General features: G+C 39.6%; 1 protein-coding gene across 2 annotated transcripts; it reads right to left on the bottom strand.

Moving 5' to 3' along the window:
* Window positions 1-1,892: 1,892 nt before the first annotated feature.
* LOC127651286 (T-cell surface antigen CD2-like) lies at window positions 1,893-15,299 on the bottom strand. Of its 2 annotated transcripts, XM_052137057.1 has the most exons (7): window positions 15,102-15,299; window positions 11,162-11,470; window positions 10,754-11,014; window positions 6,165-6,272; window positions 5,977-6,047; window positions 5,046-5,120; window positions 1,893-2,613 (listed from the first exon to the last, which is right to left on the bottom strand). In XM_052137057.1, the coding sequence occupies exons 1-7, from the start codon at window positions 15,181-15,183 to the stop codon at window positions 2,524-2,526; spliced, it is 996 nt and encodes a 331-aa protein (XP_051993017.1). In that variant the 5' UTR covers window positions 15,184-15,299; the 3' UTR covers window positions 1,893-2,523. The 2 variants fall into 2 exon arrangements, with proteins under 2 accessions (XP_051993017.1, XP_051993027.1); XM_052137067.1 differs by lacking the exon at window positions 5,046-5,120.
* Between the last annotated feature and the right edge of the window lie 210 nt (window positions 15,300-15,509).

The raw sequence follows: 15,509 nt of genomic DNA, 5'->3' as shown, positions 1-15,509 counted from the left end.
ATTGAGTTTACAAGTGAAAAATGCTCTAATAGTTATATTAGACAAAACCTTAATAATATTCTCTACCCTTTTCGATTGGTTAGAAATCATTTGGATCTTTTTTTTGACAAGCATCTCTTCAATATATTAGAACCGCCTATTTAAAACTTCCGATTAATGCTTAAGTCAAAGAAACTCATTTTAAAATTTTAGCTGATATTTATCCTTCTAGCAAGTTTCTAAATATTAGATTTAATATTGAAAAAGCTCTTTGTATATTTTGTAACTCCTTTACAGAGAATACTGATCACATTTCTTTCACTTGTAAATTCTCGCATGCTTTTTGGGATCGAGTGCAGAATTGGTTGAGTGAGAAAAAGTCTGCTGTATTGAACTTGTCTTTTGTAGATATTAAATATGGTAATTATGAAGAAGGCAAAGTAGGGTTTTTGATTAACAATATTTTGTTGTTGGCCAAACATTTTATACATAAATGTAGATCCCCCCCCCCCCCCTTGTAATTCTTGTAGTTTTCAAGAATTACCTAGTTAAATACCAAATAAGCCTGTCAAAAAAAAAAAAAAAAAAGCTGTGATTTTGATAGATACAATTGAAGAATATAATTTGCTATAAATTTTTTTTTATTTATTTTTTTAGTACCCTGGTGACTTAATATGATGTTGTAATTTTGATTTATTTTATTATTATTGTTTTTTGTATTTTTTAATTTTTTGTCTTTTATTATATTATTATTTTTGTGTGTCAGCCCATGTTAAAATTAAGTTGATTGTAATTTGAATGCATTTTTGTTGTAATATTTTTGATGTTTGCTTAATAATAATAATAATAATAATAATAATAATAATAATAAAAACTAAACTGCATTGGAAATGCAAGCTCAGAAAAGTAAAGCGAGTAGAGTTGAGGCGAGTTGAACCGTAACATGCAGTGGAAAAGTGCCATCTCAACTAATGATGCACTGGAGCTACACAAGGACTGCCTCCCTCATTTCCATATTGCACACAGAAAAGTAAAAATAAATACATGTATAAATAAATAAATGTATATTGGAATATATAAATATGGAAATAAATATATGTGGGAAAAAATGTATATAAAAATAAATGGACACATAAATAATAAAATGTAAACAATGCAAAATAAATGAATAAATAAATACAAGTTAAAAAGTATAAAAATGAAGTTAATATAGAAAATAATAAAGGAAAAAAGTTATTTAATAATAAATTCAGGAATACAGTTAATTAAAAACTAATTATATTTGTTTTATCAAGACATTCCTTTATTTACTTTCTTATTATTACATTTATTTATTATTTTTGCAGGTATGGCCCTCCATAACTGAGTCTGATGTGAAAGAACTTGACTGGCCTTCTCAAGACCCAAACCTGAGTCACACTGAACACCTTTGGTATAAACTGGGACTGTGAGCCTTGTCCCAATGCCCAATATCAGTGCATGACTTCACTGAAGCTTTTGATGTAAATCTCTACAGCCATGTTCCAATATCTAGTGGAGAGCTTTTCCTGAAGTCTGGAAGTTGTTATAGCAAACGGAGGGATTAATGCCTATGATTTTGAAATTAAACGTTCAAGCACATTTGGGTGTGGTGTGCGGTTCATTACATACTTATGGCCATATAGTGCAGATATACTAATCAACTCTGAAACAAATAAGGGGGTGGTATGGAAAAAATAGGTAAAAGGGAATTAGTTGTGCTGATGGAAACAATTATGTTATTTTGGGGAACTGAGTGGCCAATCAGTAAACATTTGCCAATGACGTAAATTTAGCAAGATTTTATGGTGAAGCTCCATTTTAAAACCTTTGCTTTGCATCACAGAAAAGCAGTTAATCTATCAATAGTTACTCTTAGATATTCGTAGATAGAAAAATGTTGCCAGAATTTGACTTGCTGTGCAATACCATACCCAATTCAAGGGGTGTAACGTCAATGACTGTTCCGTTGTCACCAGAGTGGCTGTTTGGATGAGTTACAATATGCCATTAGTAAACATTTATTTTTCATCCATTCAATGATAAACATGTTCAGGGTTTAAGTACCATAAATACATGCAAAGCCAAGATATATTTATTCTCTCAATTGTGAACAGGTTATTACAGTTCAAAGCAATTCAAGGCATTTACTAATGATGTATGATTTACTAATCATACAAAAGTTAATTGCAGGGTGTGAGTGAATGGCTTCTCTTTTCAAGTATTTTTTCCAAAAGAAAATATAGTCACTCTGAATATGTATTCACACTATTATACTGAGATTGGTTTATTGCTAAACTTGGGCAGTTGCATCTTTAGGGTGAACTGCAACTTGAACTTGAAAGTTATAGCTAGTGCGTGCAAAAAGTGTTTCAATGTTACATTTAATGAAACATTAATTTAATGCAGGGGTTCAATCACAGAGTTCAAAAGTCACCAGATTCAGACTATAATACATATGTTAAGATGATTAAACAGATCCAGAGGTGTAAGCTCGAAATGAAGCATAAACAGTCCATCTATGCCTTACTCAAAGACTTCCTGGTTGGGAGAGGAAGTGCTTGGGCCATCAGCAGGGTGACGTTGATAGTTGATTTTGTCATAAAGGGTTTGAGGCTGTAAAGGGAGTAGGTAGATTATATCAGAACTCTTTTCAACATTACTGTCTGAGAAATCTCTCTTTTGGCTGTAACCAATCTCACATCTGCTGTATTAATGGTCACTGTGATTTTGCTATTCCTGGATCAACATCCTTGTTTGTCCTGGAAAACCTTTCCTATCAACAAATCAGATTTTAGGGTTATGCTTAAAACCCAGGCATAAATCAAAGAACGAATGGGTGTGATGTCATTTTTAACAAAATCTGATCAAAACAAAGGTGTTTTTGAGTTTGTTTTGGTTGTTCATAACAGCTTGCAAGCACAATCTTTTAGGAAAACTTCATAACAGCTTTTAAACACTTGTTCCTGTAGCTCAACTGGTAGAGAATGCACAACTAATTCCATTATCATGGGTTTGTGTGACAAGGAGGAGGGCGGGGCCAGGCCGTGAGTCCGTATGGCTGGTGCCCAGTCGGGCTAATCAGCTGAGGAGAGGGATAGAGCCAAGCCGGATGCGGCAGTTTGGGAGAGAGCCACACACAGCTGCCATGTGTTTGTATGTGTCTTGTCTTTTAGTTTCATAAAATATTACTTTGATTGTTCAGCTGGTTCCCTAATATAAAATATATACCTTGAATGCAGTGGATAAAAAACTTTGGATAAAAGCTTCTAACAAATGCATAAAAGTAAATGTAAAAGTTCTTACTCCTATTGGTCCTGGAGCTCAGTCAACATGAACACAATGGTGTATTAGCGAACTGTTGTATGTACAACTGTTTACTTAGAGACATTTTAATAACATGTTATGCAATTTTTTGAAATTAATCTACAAAAGGAATAAAATCTACTCAAATACTCATCATTCTTTTGTCATTACAAATTACATTACGACATGAATGCAGAATGAAAACATTAATCATAATCTACTATCTAGCAAATGATCTCATCTAGATTATCTCATAATCTAGCAAATGACTCATTATCTACTGCATATACGTATATTATTTTAAATGAGTGATCTACATCTTGTGTGAACTACTCATAGAATGAGGCATTAAGTCATTGATAACACATTTTAATGTCACCTTAGTTAAGGTCCAACACCTTAGGTTAGTCTAAAGTGTCCTCATATTTAAATGCTCCTCTAAATAGCTTCCCCCATGGCGTAGTTTGTGTCTGAATGTTTGCAAACAGTACACCATTGATCGACTGTTTCAAACTTCTTTTTGGCTCTAATCGAGAATTTCTCTGTGAGTGTGCCGGGGCCTTGTACTTTTTAACCTACCAGCTCCATCTAATTTTAGGGGAAGTTCATTGACAATGTTAGGGTTAGGACTCTGTAACAGGTCTTTTTTGGAAAATCACTGTGAAGTCTCTCTCTATATAAAAGCTAAATAAGACAATTAATGTAAAATGTCCTTATGATTTAGTACTAACATCATCATTTGTATTTATGATAATCTAATAAGTAGATGGATCAGTAAAATCTCTAAAGCTCATCAAGTTCCATTTTCAGTTCAGGTTTTACTTTAGGTGGGGCCCTCATCAAATATGAGTTCACTAGATTTAGTTCTACAAAAAGCAAAGTTGAGTATGAACCATAATATGCATGTAAACATTAGAGACAGATTATGGATAGGCTCACCAAGTCAAGTCAAGTCAATTTTATTTGTATATCGCCTTTCACAACACACATCGTTTCAAAGCAGCTTTACAGAAGATCAGCATTAACAGACGATAAAACTGTAATGTCTATAAAGTCGATGAATCATTATTGTGTAATTAGATAAAATCCGATTCTTAATCGTGTTTAAAAACAATTAAATAATAATTGTATTAATAACCCCAGTGAGCAAGCTGTAGGCGACTGTGGCAAGGAACACAAAACTCCATAAGATGTAGATTAATGGAGAAAAATAACCTTGGGAGAAACCAGAATCACTGTGGGGGCCAGTTCTCCTCTGGCTAACATCATGAATGTAATGTAAATATTATTATGTATAGTTAAAGTCATGGTTTAAAATTATTAAATTAAGTAAGTGTTAAGGGTCAGTGTTTAAACGTCGATTGTGTTTGAACTGTAAGATTAATGACCAATGTCTTTGAAGTCCATCCTTGATTAAATCACCAGGATTACCCTTACTAAAAAGTAATGTGGTGGTACCATGGTATAGTGATGTTATCAGACAGCATGAGATATACCATGGTACTGAATAATTACTATTATATGGTGCTTCAATGTACTTCAAAGGATATCATGGCTTTACTATGACCCAAAATATTAATGTATTATGATGGTATAATGTAAATAAAAATGATGGCATTACCATTATTGTATTTCAATTACTTTATTGAACATTTTTGTAGTGTATACATTCATAAACCCATTTAATTAGCAAAAGAGGAAGAAGAAATAGTAGCTGTATTTTTTTATGTATGCAAACATACCATGTTTGACATGATTCTTGTTTCATCCACGGTTTCATAAATAGACATCCCATTCACAACACTTTCTGTTCGTTTCTGCAATACACATTGTATCTAGTTAGCTTGGTGGAATCCCATTTGGGAAATTATGAAATAAAATAAAGTGTGTATATTTATAGCAACTCGAATAAGGACACATCAAGTTTAATTGCACAGACTTTTGAAGGTAACTCTATTGCCCCCTCGAGTACTGAGGTTTATTACCGCCACAGTAACACAAGAATACACATTAAAGTAATAGTTCACACAAAAATTATAGTGATCTCATCATTTACTCACCGTTATGATATCTTGATGGAGGTATGATGTGAATATATCCATACAATGTAAGTCAATGGGGAACAAAACTCCCAAGCTTCAAAAAGAACATTAAGTCAGCATAAAGACTCGAGTGGTTTAATCCATGTCTTCTAAAGCGATACATTCGGATTTGAGTGAGAACAGACTTAAATGTAACCACTTTTTCAATATATTCCTTGCCATCTGCAGTTTCCTTGTCACGATTATTATTTAAAACTCTGACACATGCGCAGAGCTCGTGTACGGCGCATGTTCATGGGCAGATAGTGTTGGTCCCCATTGACTTGCATTGTATGGATATATTCACATCATATCTCCATCAAAACATCTTCATTTGTGTTCTGTAGAAGAAAGTCATTCAAGTTTGAGATAGCATAAGGGTAAGTACATATTGAGAGAATTATAATTTTTGTGTGAACCATTCCTTTAAGCATGCTCAACAAGAGTGCTCATTGGCAATGCGATGGCCAAGCGCTGGCATCTGCATATGCATACTTGCGTAAAGTATGTTTCTGGCCTTGCAAATTCACAGGCAAAAGATTTTCAGTTAAAAAGTATTTAACCCATAATGTCATTTGAATGGCCGGCTCACCGTTGTCCTTGCTGTGCCACCAGAGTTCACGTCTTCGTACACTGTTATCTCTGCCTCACTCTCTCCTTTTTCTGAGAGCATGTGAAAATAATTATTACAATTATTAAATCATACAGACCAGATAATTTTTTCATTTCTGAATAAAAAGCTATATTCAAAATGTTTATGTTCCCACTTTTCCAACATACCTTTATTGGTCCTCCATCTGCAGCATGCTGCTATGATTCCACTCAGCATGAGAATTCCCATAATTCCAGTTCCTACCGCAATCAGCAAGTACTTGTACTGAAGAAAACCTGTAATGTTTAATTAAACCAAATTATTGTTAAATCAATACCAATATTACCACAGGTAAAATGAATTGCCCTGTTGATTTACACTTGCTATTTTAGGACCCGAAATAGCTTCTGTTGCACAGGAAGTGCACCCGCAAAATCTGTGTTGAACTCAATTTGCATGGCACAATATCCAAAATTGTGGGCCGGATCAGAGTAATAGTTTTAGGAAAATGTACCAGAATACAGCAATCTGCCATACTCTGTCAGGACTATAAAGCATCACCCCACCACTGTGATGCAGGTACTTCCTCCATCATGTATCCATCAATGGATAAATTGCCGATGCCATGATCAACAGAAAATGTACATAAACATCTCTTTATAATGTAATTGCAAAAAGCAGTAGGTATTTGAGTTTTGTGAATAAAGCACTAAAATGTACATATAAAGGAGGCGTGTAAACAATATGAACTGGAAATCGGTGTTAAATGTTTCCACCTAAATTCAAAGCTAAGTGGTTGTCATCCGTATCTGTGCCTGTTGATCTTTGACAATTGGAAATCCTGTCCGGGCAGTAGACTGATTTAACCCTTGTGCAGACATAACATTCTGTATACTCCCCTTGTCCTAAGGGTAAAAAATGACCAAACCCCTAAAATAAAGCAGCTTAATTAAATTTTATTTTGCATGAAGAAACAAGCTGCCATTCATCACAAACTTTGTGAATATGTGGGTTTTACCTCTTCACAGTGCAGAAAGACTTAATCAGTGGACACCATTCGTTTTTATTACAACACACCTGTAATTGTTTTCTTTACTGAAGTAGAGGTTTCTTCTTCTTCTTATTATTATTATTATTATTATTACTGAAGGTACTGCATAGGTGTAAACATTAATTGTTTAGCAAGAGACTTGTATAGCCTAAGAAAGTAGCAGAAATGTGCAGAAAGTAGTTTTGAATGCATTTTATCGAAGGGAAACAATAACAGTCTTACTGATACAGTGATATATTCTTATATACTGTACAATGAGGAATTCAACAACAAAATACTAGTCTTCTCCCATTTTTTGAACCATTGCCCACACCCACAAGGTGTATAAACAACTACAATAAATAAGAATAAGATAATGTAATAGATACAAAACAAAAATGTGAAGAATGTAAATCAATCAACTCTAATTAGCACATGTATGCAAGTTTGCACATGGATTTTGCAGATGTATTTCTCACATGTGCAGCACATAGTATTTGATTTACAGTCTTTCTTTGCGGGGCATTAGCATCACCTCCTCTTGTCTGAACCAGCTTCAGCCTCAGGTGGATCAGGACAAGATTGAGCCCCCTGAACAGCTTTCACAAGCGCTGCAGAGGGGGAGGAGCTCCCTTTTTGAATGTGTGGGGTTACAAGTGCCTTTCCCAGCAGCTCCAGGAACACCCTCCTCTTTTTCCGCTTATCAGGCATCTAGGTAGGGTTGATCTTGTTCCATATCACGAAGGCATATGTGAGGACACATCAATGATGTTACGGCCCGCGGGCAGTCATCCTCCAGCAGTTCCAATCACCTTGTCCAGGTGCAACTGCATGTCTTGTGGGCCCTGGGGTCATCCTTATAACATTTTGTGCTGCCATCCTGCCCTGGTAGTCAAGGACCATGTTATTTGCTGTTCTTTGACAAAAATGTCTCTCTTTCAGCTTGGGGGATTTCTTCATCTAAAGATGATGCATCGTGCTCTGGGTTGTATTCTTCCCCATATTCTTCTTCAGATACCTCCTCCTCTTCTAAATCATTGTTCCCCTTCTGTCACTCACTCAACGTTGTGTCGATGAATTTGAATGCCCCGCCCCCGGACATACGTGTATAAAGGGAGTGGTCGAGCGAATGCCAGACAGATTTTTCTTCGGAGCAGAACGGTTGTGTGATCAGTGAGCTGTGTGACACACGACTGCTTCACCCACCTCAGCGAGAGAGCTTTCTGTTGGATCTGACGGCGCAATCCAGCTGCTTTCTCCTCTCTGCATGCTGAGCAGACTCTGCCCCTGGTCGCTTTTACAGCGCTTCTCTTATAAAAGAGTTGACTTCTCTGAAAGAGTTTATTTTCCTCTAAAAGAGTTTGTTTTTCTGGTAAATGAGCAACATACACAAGCGAGCGTTGAAGGTCCTATTCAGGACGCATCTTTTTAAAGATGCCCTTCCGCCTCGGTGTAGTTCCTGGATGCGGTTGATTTCTCCCCACTTCTGATGGTCATTAAATCTGTCTCGTGTGCCTGGGCTGCGAACACTCGCAGGCAGCGTTTTATGAATGGTTTATGTTCTCAGTGCGAGAACATAGCCTTGGCAACATTGCGGTCGCGGCTTTCTTTTCTCGAGAGAAATCCACTTCAGCCGCCCCAGCGTAGTTCCTTCTTCCCACTGGATTGAGGACGACCCGGCTGGCGTTGAAGGCGATTCGGGGATGACGAAGAGCTCGGTTTCGCGGGGTAAAACCCTGCACCTTGCGCCCTTCACCAAGCTGATCCAGTGCACCTTCTTTTCCAGGTAAGCCAGCAAGCTCTCGCTTTCTGGATTCTCTTCCTCCCTAGCCCTCTGGCCTCAGATTCAGTGGAGGAATTCATCGCCAGACCCACCACGAGTCGAGTGCTCTGTGTTGGGCTTGGGCTCCACAGGCATAGTTCCCGCTTCAGGCAACTCCCTGTGACGTATTTTCTGTGGTACGGTCACCCACTGGCAGGACCGTGTCTCCCTTGGGCAGTCTTCGCTGCCCTCCGGTCGCCGTGTCTGTAGCAACTCCTCCCTTGCCAGGCAGGATCTACCACCGCACATGTCCACGGGTGGCTTGACAACCCCCATGTTTATTCGCCACAAGTTACCTCTCCCCAGTCTGGCCAGGTCATGGTCTCAGCAGGGCCTTTTTCCCCCTGAAAGAATAGGAACGGAAAAATATCATAAAAGTCTTCCCCGAAGCATCTATAGTGTTAAGATATCCCCAGCCGCTTTTTAACTCTATGACGAGAAACACAGAGAGAGAAAAGGTCGCGGCTGGCCGGCTGGCTCCCATACAAGTCATGTCGTTTGTTTTCATACGGGTACAGGGAACCTAAGAGCGGTATATGACACCTTTTATTGGGGGCGTTGGGGAGGGTTACGTGCAGCCGACCCAGCTGCTTCTATTACGCAACAGCCTGCTGGCACCTGGCTCAGCAGCCACGTAACACGGGTTAGTGCATGGCATTTTTTTAGTGGGACCCCTTGTGTCACTACAATCGACACAACGTTGAGTGAGTGACAGAAGGGGAACGTCATGGTTACTGTTGTAACCTCCATTCCCCGATTGAAGGAATGAGACGTTGTGTTGCCCTTGCCACGTCACTATCCCTACCACTGTAATGTGCTGTAACCGTATTCTTGGCTCCTCAGTGAAAACCTGTCTGGCATTCGCTCGCTGCTCCCTTTATACCCATATGTCTGGGGGCAGGGCATGCAAATTCTGTCTGCAAACTTGACATTGGCCTTTTCTCAAGTTCAAGTTCAGAGGTACGCGAGGCTCTCAGAAGAGACCCCTTGTGTCACTACAATCGACACAATGCCTCGTTCCTTCCATCGGGGAACGGAGGTTACAACAGTAACCATGACATTCTCTTGTTCCTCCTGGACATCTGAAAAAATCAGATCTACGACCTGTTGGGCACTGAAATGTGCACTCATGGCTTCAGCAAAGAGAGAACTGGGGGTACTGTCATTTGCAGCACCTTTTATATGATTTTATAACTGATTGGTCAAAAATTACCCTGGTGGTGTAGAGCTTTCATGGAAATATGAACAAAGGCAAAGTTTCATTTTTTCTAATGTTGGGGTCACTCTAGGAAAATTCATCAAATTTCAAGTTGAAAAAAATCATAATTTAGCTGGTTTTCTCTGCTTGTAATTATAGTGACAGGTCATTTTTGACCCTTAAGACAACACAAGGTTTAAGCTGGTAAAACATTCGACCTTTCTTGTTTTTCAGTGAGAGCAATCTGATTTAAGTAATACTATTTAAGGGCTGAGCATATATATATATATATATATATATATATATATATATATATATATATATATATATATATATATATATTTGTGTGTGTGTGTGTTTTAAGACTAAAATACCGCACACCAAAACAGAACAACTGTTTATAGAACTTGCCTCTTTGAGATCTGACACAGTTAGTTATTCCAAAATTGGCATGATAAAAAGTGAGATATTCCTTTAACTTTTAAATAAGACAATGTGTATTCATATCCTCAAATCTGTGTCTGAATTTCTTCCACAGATCTCATAGTAACAGCTTTCATTTTCCCCTGGTATTCTCTCACACCTTTCAGTTTCAAAATGCCAGATGCAAGGTGGGCAGAGTGGGTTCAGAGTGAGCAAACTATTATCATTTAATCCTTAGGGAATGTTTTCATCACTTGACATTGCTATCTACAAAATTAAAAAAACTATTTACCAAATCACTTACTTGATATAGACTCCTCACTGCACTTCACGGTCAAGGTAGAAGACTTAATGCTGACACGGTTACTGGCTGTGCAATTGAGTGTGACGCTCATTGATGGATGGAGATTGAAATGTAGATGTTGTTCACTCCCAACCTCATAGCCACTCCAGTTGTAGGACGGCTTCAGATCGCCAGAGACTAGACAATGAAGATGAAATGTGCATGTGTTTTTTGACTCCTGCCAGGTAAAATTGGACTTAATCTGTACATCTCTGATGGGATCTATGGAAAGACAATCAGCAAGATGGTATACATAAGCCAATGGTATGCAGGTACTTTTTCCTTGATTTAAAAAAAAAAGGCTATGTAATGAATATTTAATTATTTTCATTAGTTTGTGAATGTAAAATATCAAGAGATGAACCTTACCTTGCACATGCAACTCAATGTCTTGTGTTTTATATTGCTTAGACTGGGGTCCTTCTGCAACAATGGAGAACCTTCCAGAATCCTGGAAATGAAGTTCTTCTACTGTTACACTAATATGACTCATACTTAGGTTCATCCTTAACCTTCCAGCAAAAATGTTTTGTTTTACGTCATTAAACTTAGTTCCATCATACTCTGCAAACATTGTCTCATTTAATTTCCATTGTACCAGACTAAGGTTTTCTTTTGGAATATCATGCATTAGACGCAGAGAGCTCCCAACAGCTTTATGTACAATCACACATGACCCTACAACAAAGAGAAAACAACTTTGGTTACATATTATTACAAAATTATACAACAATTACTCTATATATCTAAAAAAGCTGATCTTCCATTTTGTCAATCAAAATGATGTGTGTCCATCAAACACCAGTCTGACAACAATAATTACCACAACAATATCAACTACCAGTAAGACAGGGAATACACTGTAGAAAGAGGGCAAATTTAAAATTGTTCCCTATCACCAAGACGTCTCTGCCCCTTCCAGAGCAACTTCAACAAACAATGTGTCAGGAGAATACACTCCTATCACAACAGACTTTCTCTTCGTCCCATCTGACTACTGAATTTCAGATAGCCCCTAGACTGACAGACAGTGTCTATCTGTTGTGATGATATTATGTTTGCACTATAACACGTGTTTTTGCATTCTGTAACTGTCTCATCTAGAACCATCACTCTGCTCAACAGTGCCAATTTGCACTCTGCGCAGGAAGTGACACACCACACCCCTTCCACCCACAAAATTGTGCTGTTTTTCTCCTATCTACTTTACCTTAATTTTAAAATATAATTGGTGGTGGTTTCAAATGAACCACTACTGAATCATTAAAACATTCGAATAACTCTTTACAATAAGGTTAAATTCATTAACATTAGTTCCCCTTCTGTCACTCACTCGATGTTGTGTCGAATGAAGTGACACAAGGGGTCTTCCTGGGATGCCAAACGTACCTCTGAACCTGAGAAAAGGCCAATGTCAAGTCGGCAGACAGAATTTGCATGCCCCGCCCCGGACATATGGGTATAAAGGGAAGCGGGGCAGAGAGTGCCAGTCAGTGCTTTCATTGCCTGAAAGAGTGTTTCTTCTCCTAAAAAGAGTTTTTTCCTCTAAAAGATTTTGAGTTCCCACTTATAAAATAGCAATACACAGCAGGCGTTGAACGTCCTTTTAGGACGCGTCTTTTTAAAGATGTCTTTCCACCTGTGTAGTTCCTGGATGTTGTTGATTTCTCTCCACTTCTGACGATCATAAAAGCTGCCTCGTGTGTCTGGGCTGCAATTGAACGCAGGCAGCGTTTTATGAAAGGTTCATGTTCTCAGTTCGAGAACATAGCCATGGCAACATTGCGGTCGCGGCTTTCATTTCTCACGAGAGAAAGCCACTTCAGCCGCCCCCCATGTTTTTCCTTTTCTCACGGGATTGAGGACGACCCGGCTGGCGATGAAGGCGATTTGGGGATGACGATGGGCTCGGTTTCGCCAGGTAAATCCCCACGAACCACCCGCCTCCCGGCATGCTTTCTTGCTTCCGTCTGAGCTCGGGATGAGTGACATTCTCCCTTGAGCCCCCGGAATTGGATGACGATATCGTGGCTGTATCGGAGAACGTCACAGTGGCGTCTGATGCTGATGACTCGTCTGGGCTGCCACCATCGGGTCTGCTCGCTCAGTCTGAGGCTGACATGCAGATGTCCGCTATGCTTTCCCGGGCCACCGTGAGCACAAGGCTGGACTGGAAACCTCCGTTACTCACTCATGGCAACTCGTTCGGTTCCTCGGGTCAGGGCGCCGCACATAGCCATGCTCCGTTCTTCCCGGAAGTGCATGAAGAGCTTTCGCGGTCATGGAGGGCACCTTTTACTGCCTGGCGGCCCACGGGTACACGGAGGTCCCCCAGGTGGACAGAGCGGTTGCGATCCACTTGTGTCTCGAGAACACCACCATCTGGCGGGACCGCCCGGTACTACCCTCCAGAGCCTGTTAAATTACGTCATCACTGACCTCGTAAGTCTACAGCGCCACCGGACAGGCCGCCTCCGGCCTGCATGCCATGGCTCTCCTGCAAGTCAAGGCACTCAAAGATCTGCACCTGGGTAGTTCCGATGACATGCTGCAGGAACTGCACTCTGCCACCGACCTTGCTCTCAGAGACACCAAGGTCACAGCGCAGGCACTCAGGCGGGTGATGGCCACCCTCATGGTCCAGGAACGTCATCTCTGGCTGAACATGGTCGAGATGCATGAATTTGACAAGGCGCGCTTACTCAATGCCCCCGTCTCCCAGCTTGGCCTCTTCGGCGACACCGTCGACGACTTCACCCAACAGTTTTCGCCGCCAAACCAGCACGCCCTGCCTGCTCGTCGAGGGCATCCCCCTGCAGATAAACAACAGGTAGCTCCACCTCAACCTGGGCCCAGCTCTCCAGGACCCCTTCCAGGACCAGTAAAGCTCCGAAGCGCTCCTGAGACGGCGAACCAGGCAGTCAGACGTTCGCTCCGGAGGGCCGGGAGGAGAATCCTTGTTTCATTTGCAGCACTGCCTTCGGGCTGCTGCTCCCACATTCTCAATAAAGAGCAATTTCCTCACTCCCTGGGTCTTCCAGCCGGTGCACGCAGTTCTCATGGCACCCGGCCCCAAAACTCTACAGTTCTGGCTCCCCGGACGCAGTTCCCTCGCCTCCGGCCCCACGACTACTCAGCCCCGGCAGGCCAGCGCTGACGAGTTCTGAAGACGCCTCTCTAGGACCTCTTCCTCTTACCTCTTACCTGCTCCCCCCCGCCGCAAATTCAGTTGAGCAATTTGCGGCCAGATCCACTACGAATCACAGGTGCTCTGTAATGGGGACCTACCACTGTAAATGGCCGTACCTTATTTTCGGTTCCTCAGTGCAAAATCTTGACTTGCACCTGCCCCGCTTCCCTTTATACCCGTATATCCGGGGCAGGGTATGCAAATTCTGACTGCCAACTTGACATTGGCCTTTTCTCAGGTTCAGAGGTATGTTTGGCATCCCAGGAAGTCACTTCATTCGACACAACGTCTCGTTCCTTACCTCAGGGAACGGTGGTTACAACAGTAACCATGACAATAATTCATTAGGTATCTTAAACAATTAACAAAATATTTTTTACAACATTTATGAATCTCTATTTATGTTAGTTAATAAAAATACAATTGTTCATGGTTAGTTAATAGTGCATTGTTAACAAAAACAACTTTTGATTTAAAAAATGTCTTAGTATATGTTTTAATTAACTAAGATTAATAAATGTTGAAAAACTATTGTAAAAATGTTAGTTCATGTTACCTAATGTTAACTAATGTTAACAAATGGAACCTTATTGTAAGGTTATCTTTGCTCTTTTGTGAAGATATAGTTTGTTTATACACCCGTATAAACACTAAATGACAATAAAGTGAATTTTGAAATTAACTCTTGACATTTGGTTAATACATTTTCTATTACTGGTTGCAACAGAAAACTGTTGAAGCTACAGTTGACCACATTTCCTGAAGTCTTGAGCTTTCCTGAGCTGAACTGCCTAGTGGCACAGATGACACTGATAATACTTATCACAACATAGATATCAAATTATAATTGAAAAATTCAATATATTTGAACTTTAATATAGTTTTCAACATTCAATGAATGGACCCTACATTTCTTTGCCTTCCATATATTTTATGTATAAACACAGTCACCATTATTTAAAAAGACTGTAACTGTGATACTACTAGTTCCAGTGGAACAAAGAACAGTTCTTAATAATATATTTGTCCTTTTATCCTTGTAATTATTGAACTACAAATAAGGAAGGGTGCCAATTTGATAACAACCTAATTTGTCCATGAATAAAATGAGGTACTTACCCTGAAGAAGGAAAAACAAGAGAATGCCAAAAATGGAGCAACAGGACTCCTGAAAGGTGTTCATTTTCAGAAGCTGAAACATATGACTGAGACATCCGATATAGCAGATACAAGAAAACAGAGGTAGGAAATCTGACTTCCTCAAACTCGCTTGCTCTACTGTCTTTGTGAATATTCTGTGTTCCTGTCAAATATAAAAAAGCGTGCAACACGAATACCACATAACAAAGTGATTGGTGACAAGACCTTTGAGAGATGCCTTTTGAAAGATGTACATCTGAGGTTTAGGGGATTTCTTTGTTCTAATTCTGTCTGCACCTCCCACTAGGGTCTGATACAAGAACGCCATTTTTTCAAACACTCACACTGTAGTTGGAGGTGGAACATTTGCACTGGTTACTTACTACA

This window comes from Xyrauchen texanus, chromosome 1 (genome assembly GCF_025860055.1).
Source record: "Xyrauchen texanus isolate HMW12.3.18 chromosome 1, RBS_HiC_50CHRs, whole genome shotgun sequence".
Taxonomy (NCBI): domain Eukaryota; kingdom Metazoa; phylum Chordata; class Actinopteri; order Cypriniformes; family Catostomidae; genus Xyrauchen; species Xyrauchen texanus.
This window is presented reverse-complemented; position numbering and strand designations above follow the sequence as displayed.

Excerpts from the sequence above, each read along its gene's own strand:
- LOC127651286 (XM_052137057.1), bottom strand. The coding sequence starts at position 15,183 with ATGTTTCAGCTTCTGAAAATGAACACCTTTCAGGAGTCCTGTTGCTCC. Across the intron at positions 5,121-5,976 it reads GTGGCACAGCAAGGACAACG|AAACGAACAGAAAGTGTTGT; the intron begins GTGAGCCGGCCA and ends TGTGTATTGCAG. Across the intron at positions 2,614-5,045 it reads CAAGAATCATGTCAAACATG|CCTCAAACCCTTTATGACAA; the intron begins GTATGTTTGCAT and ends CTCCCTTTACAG.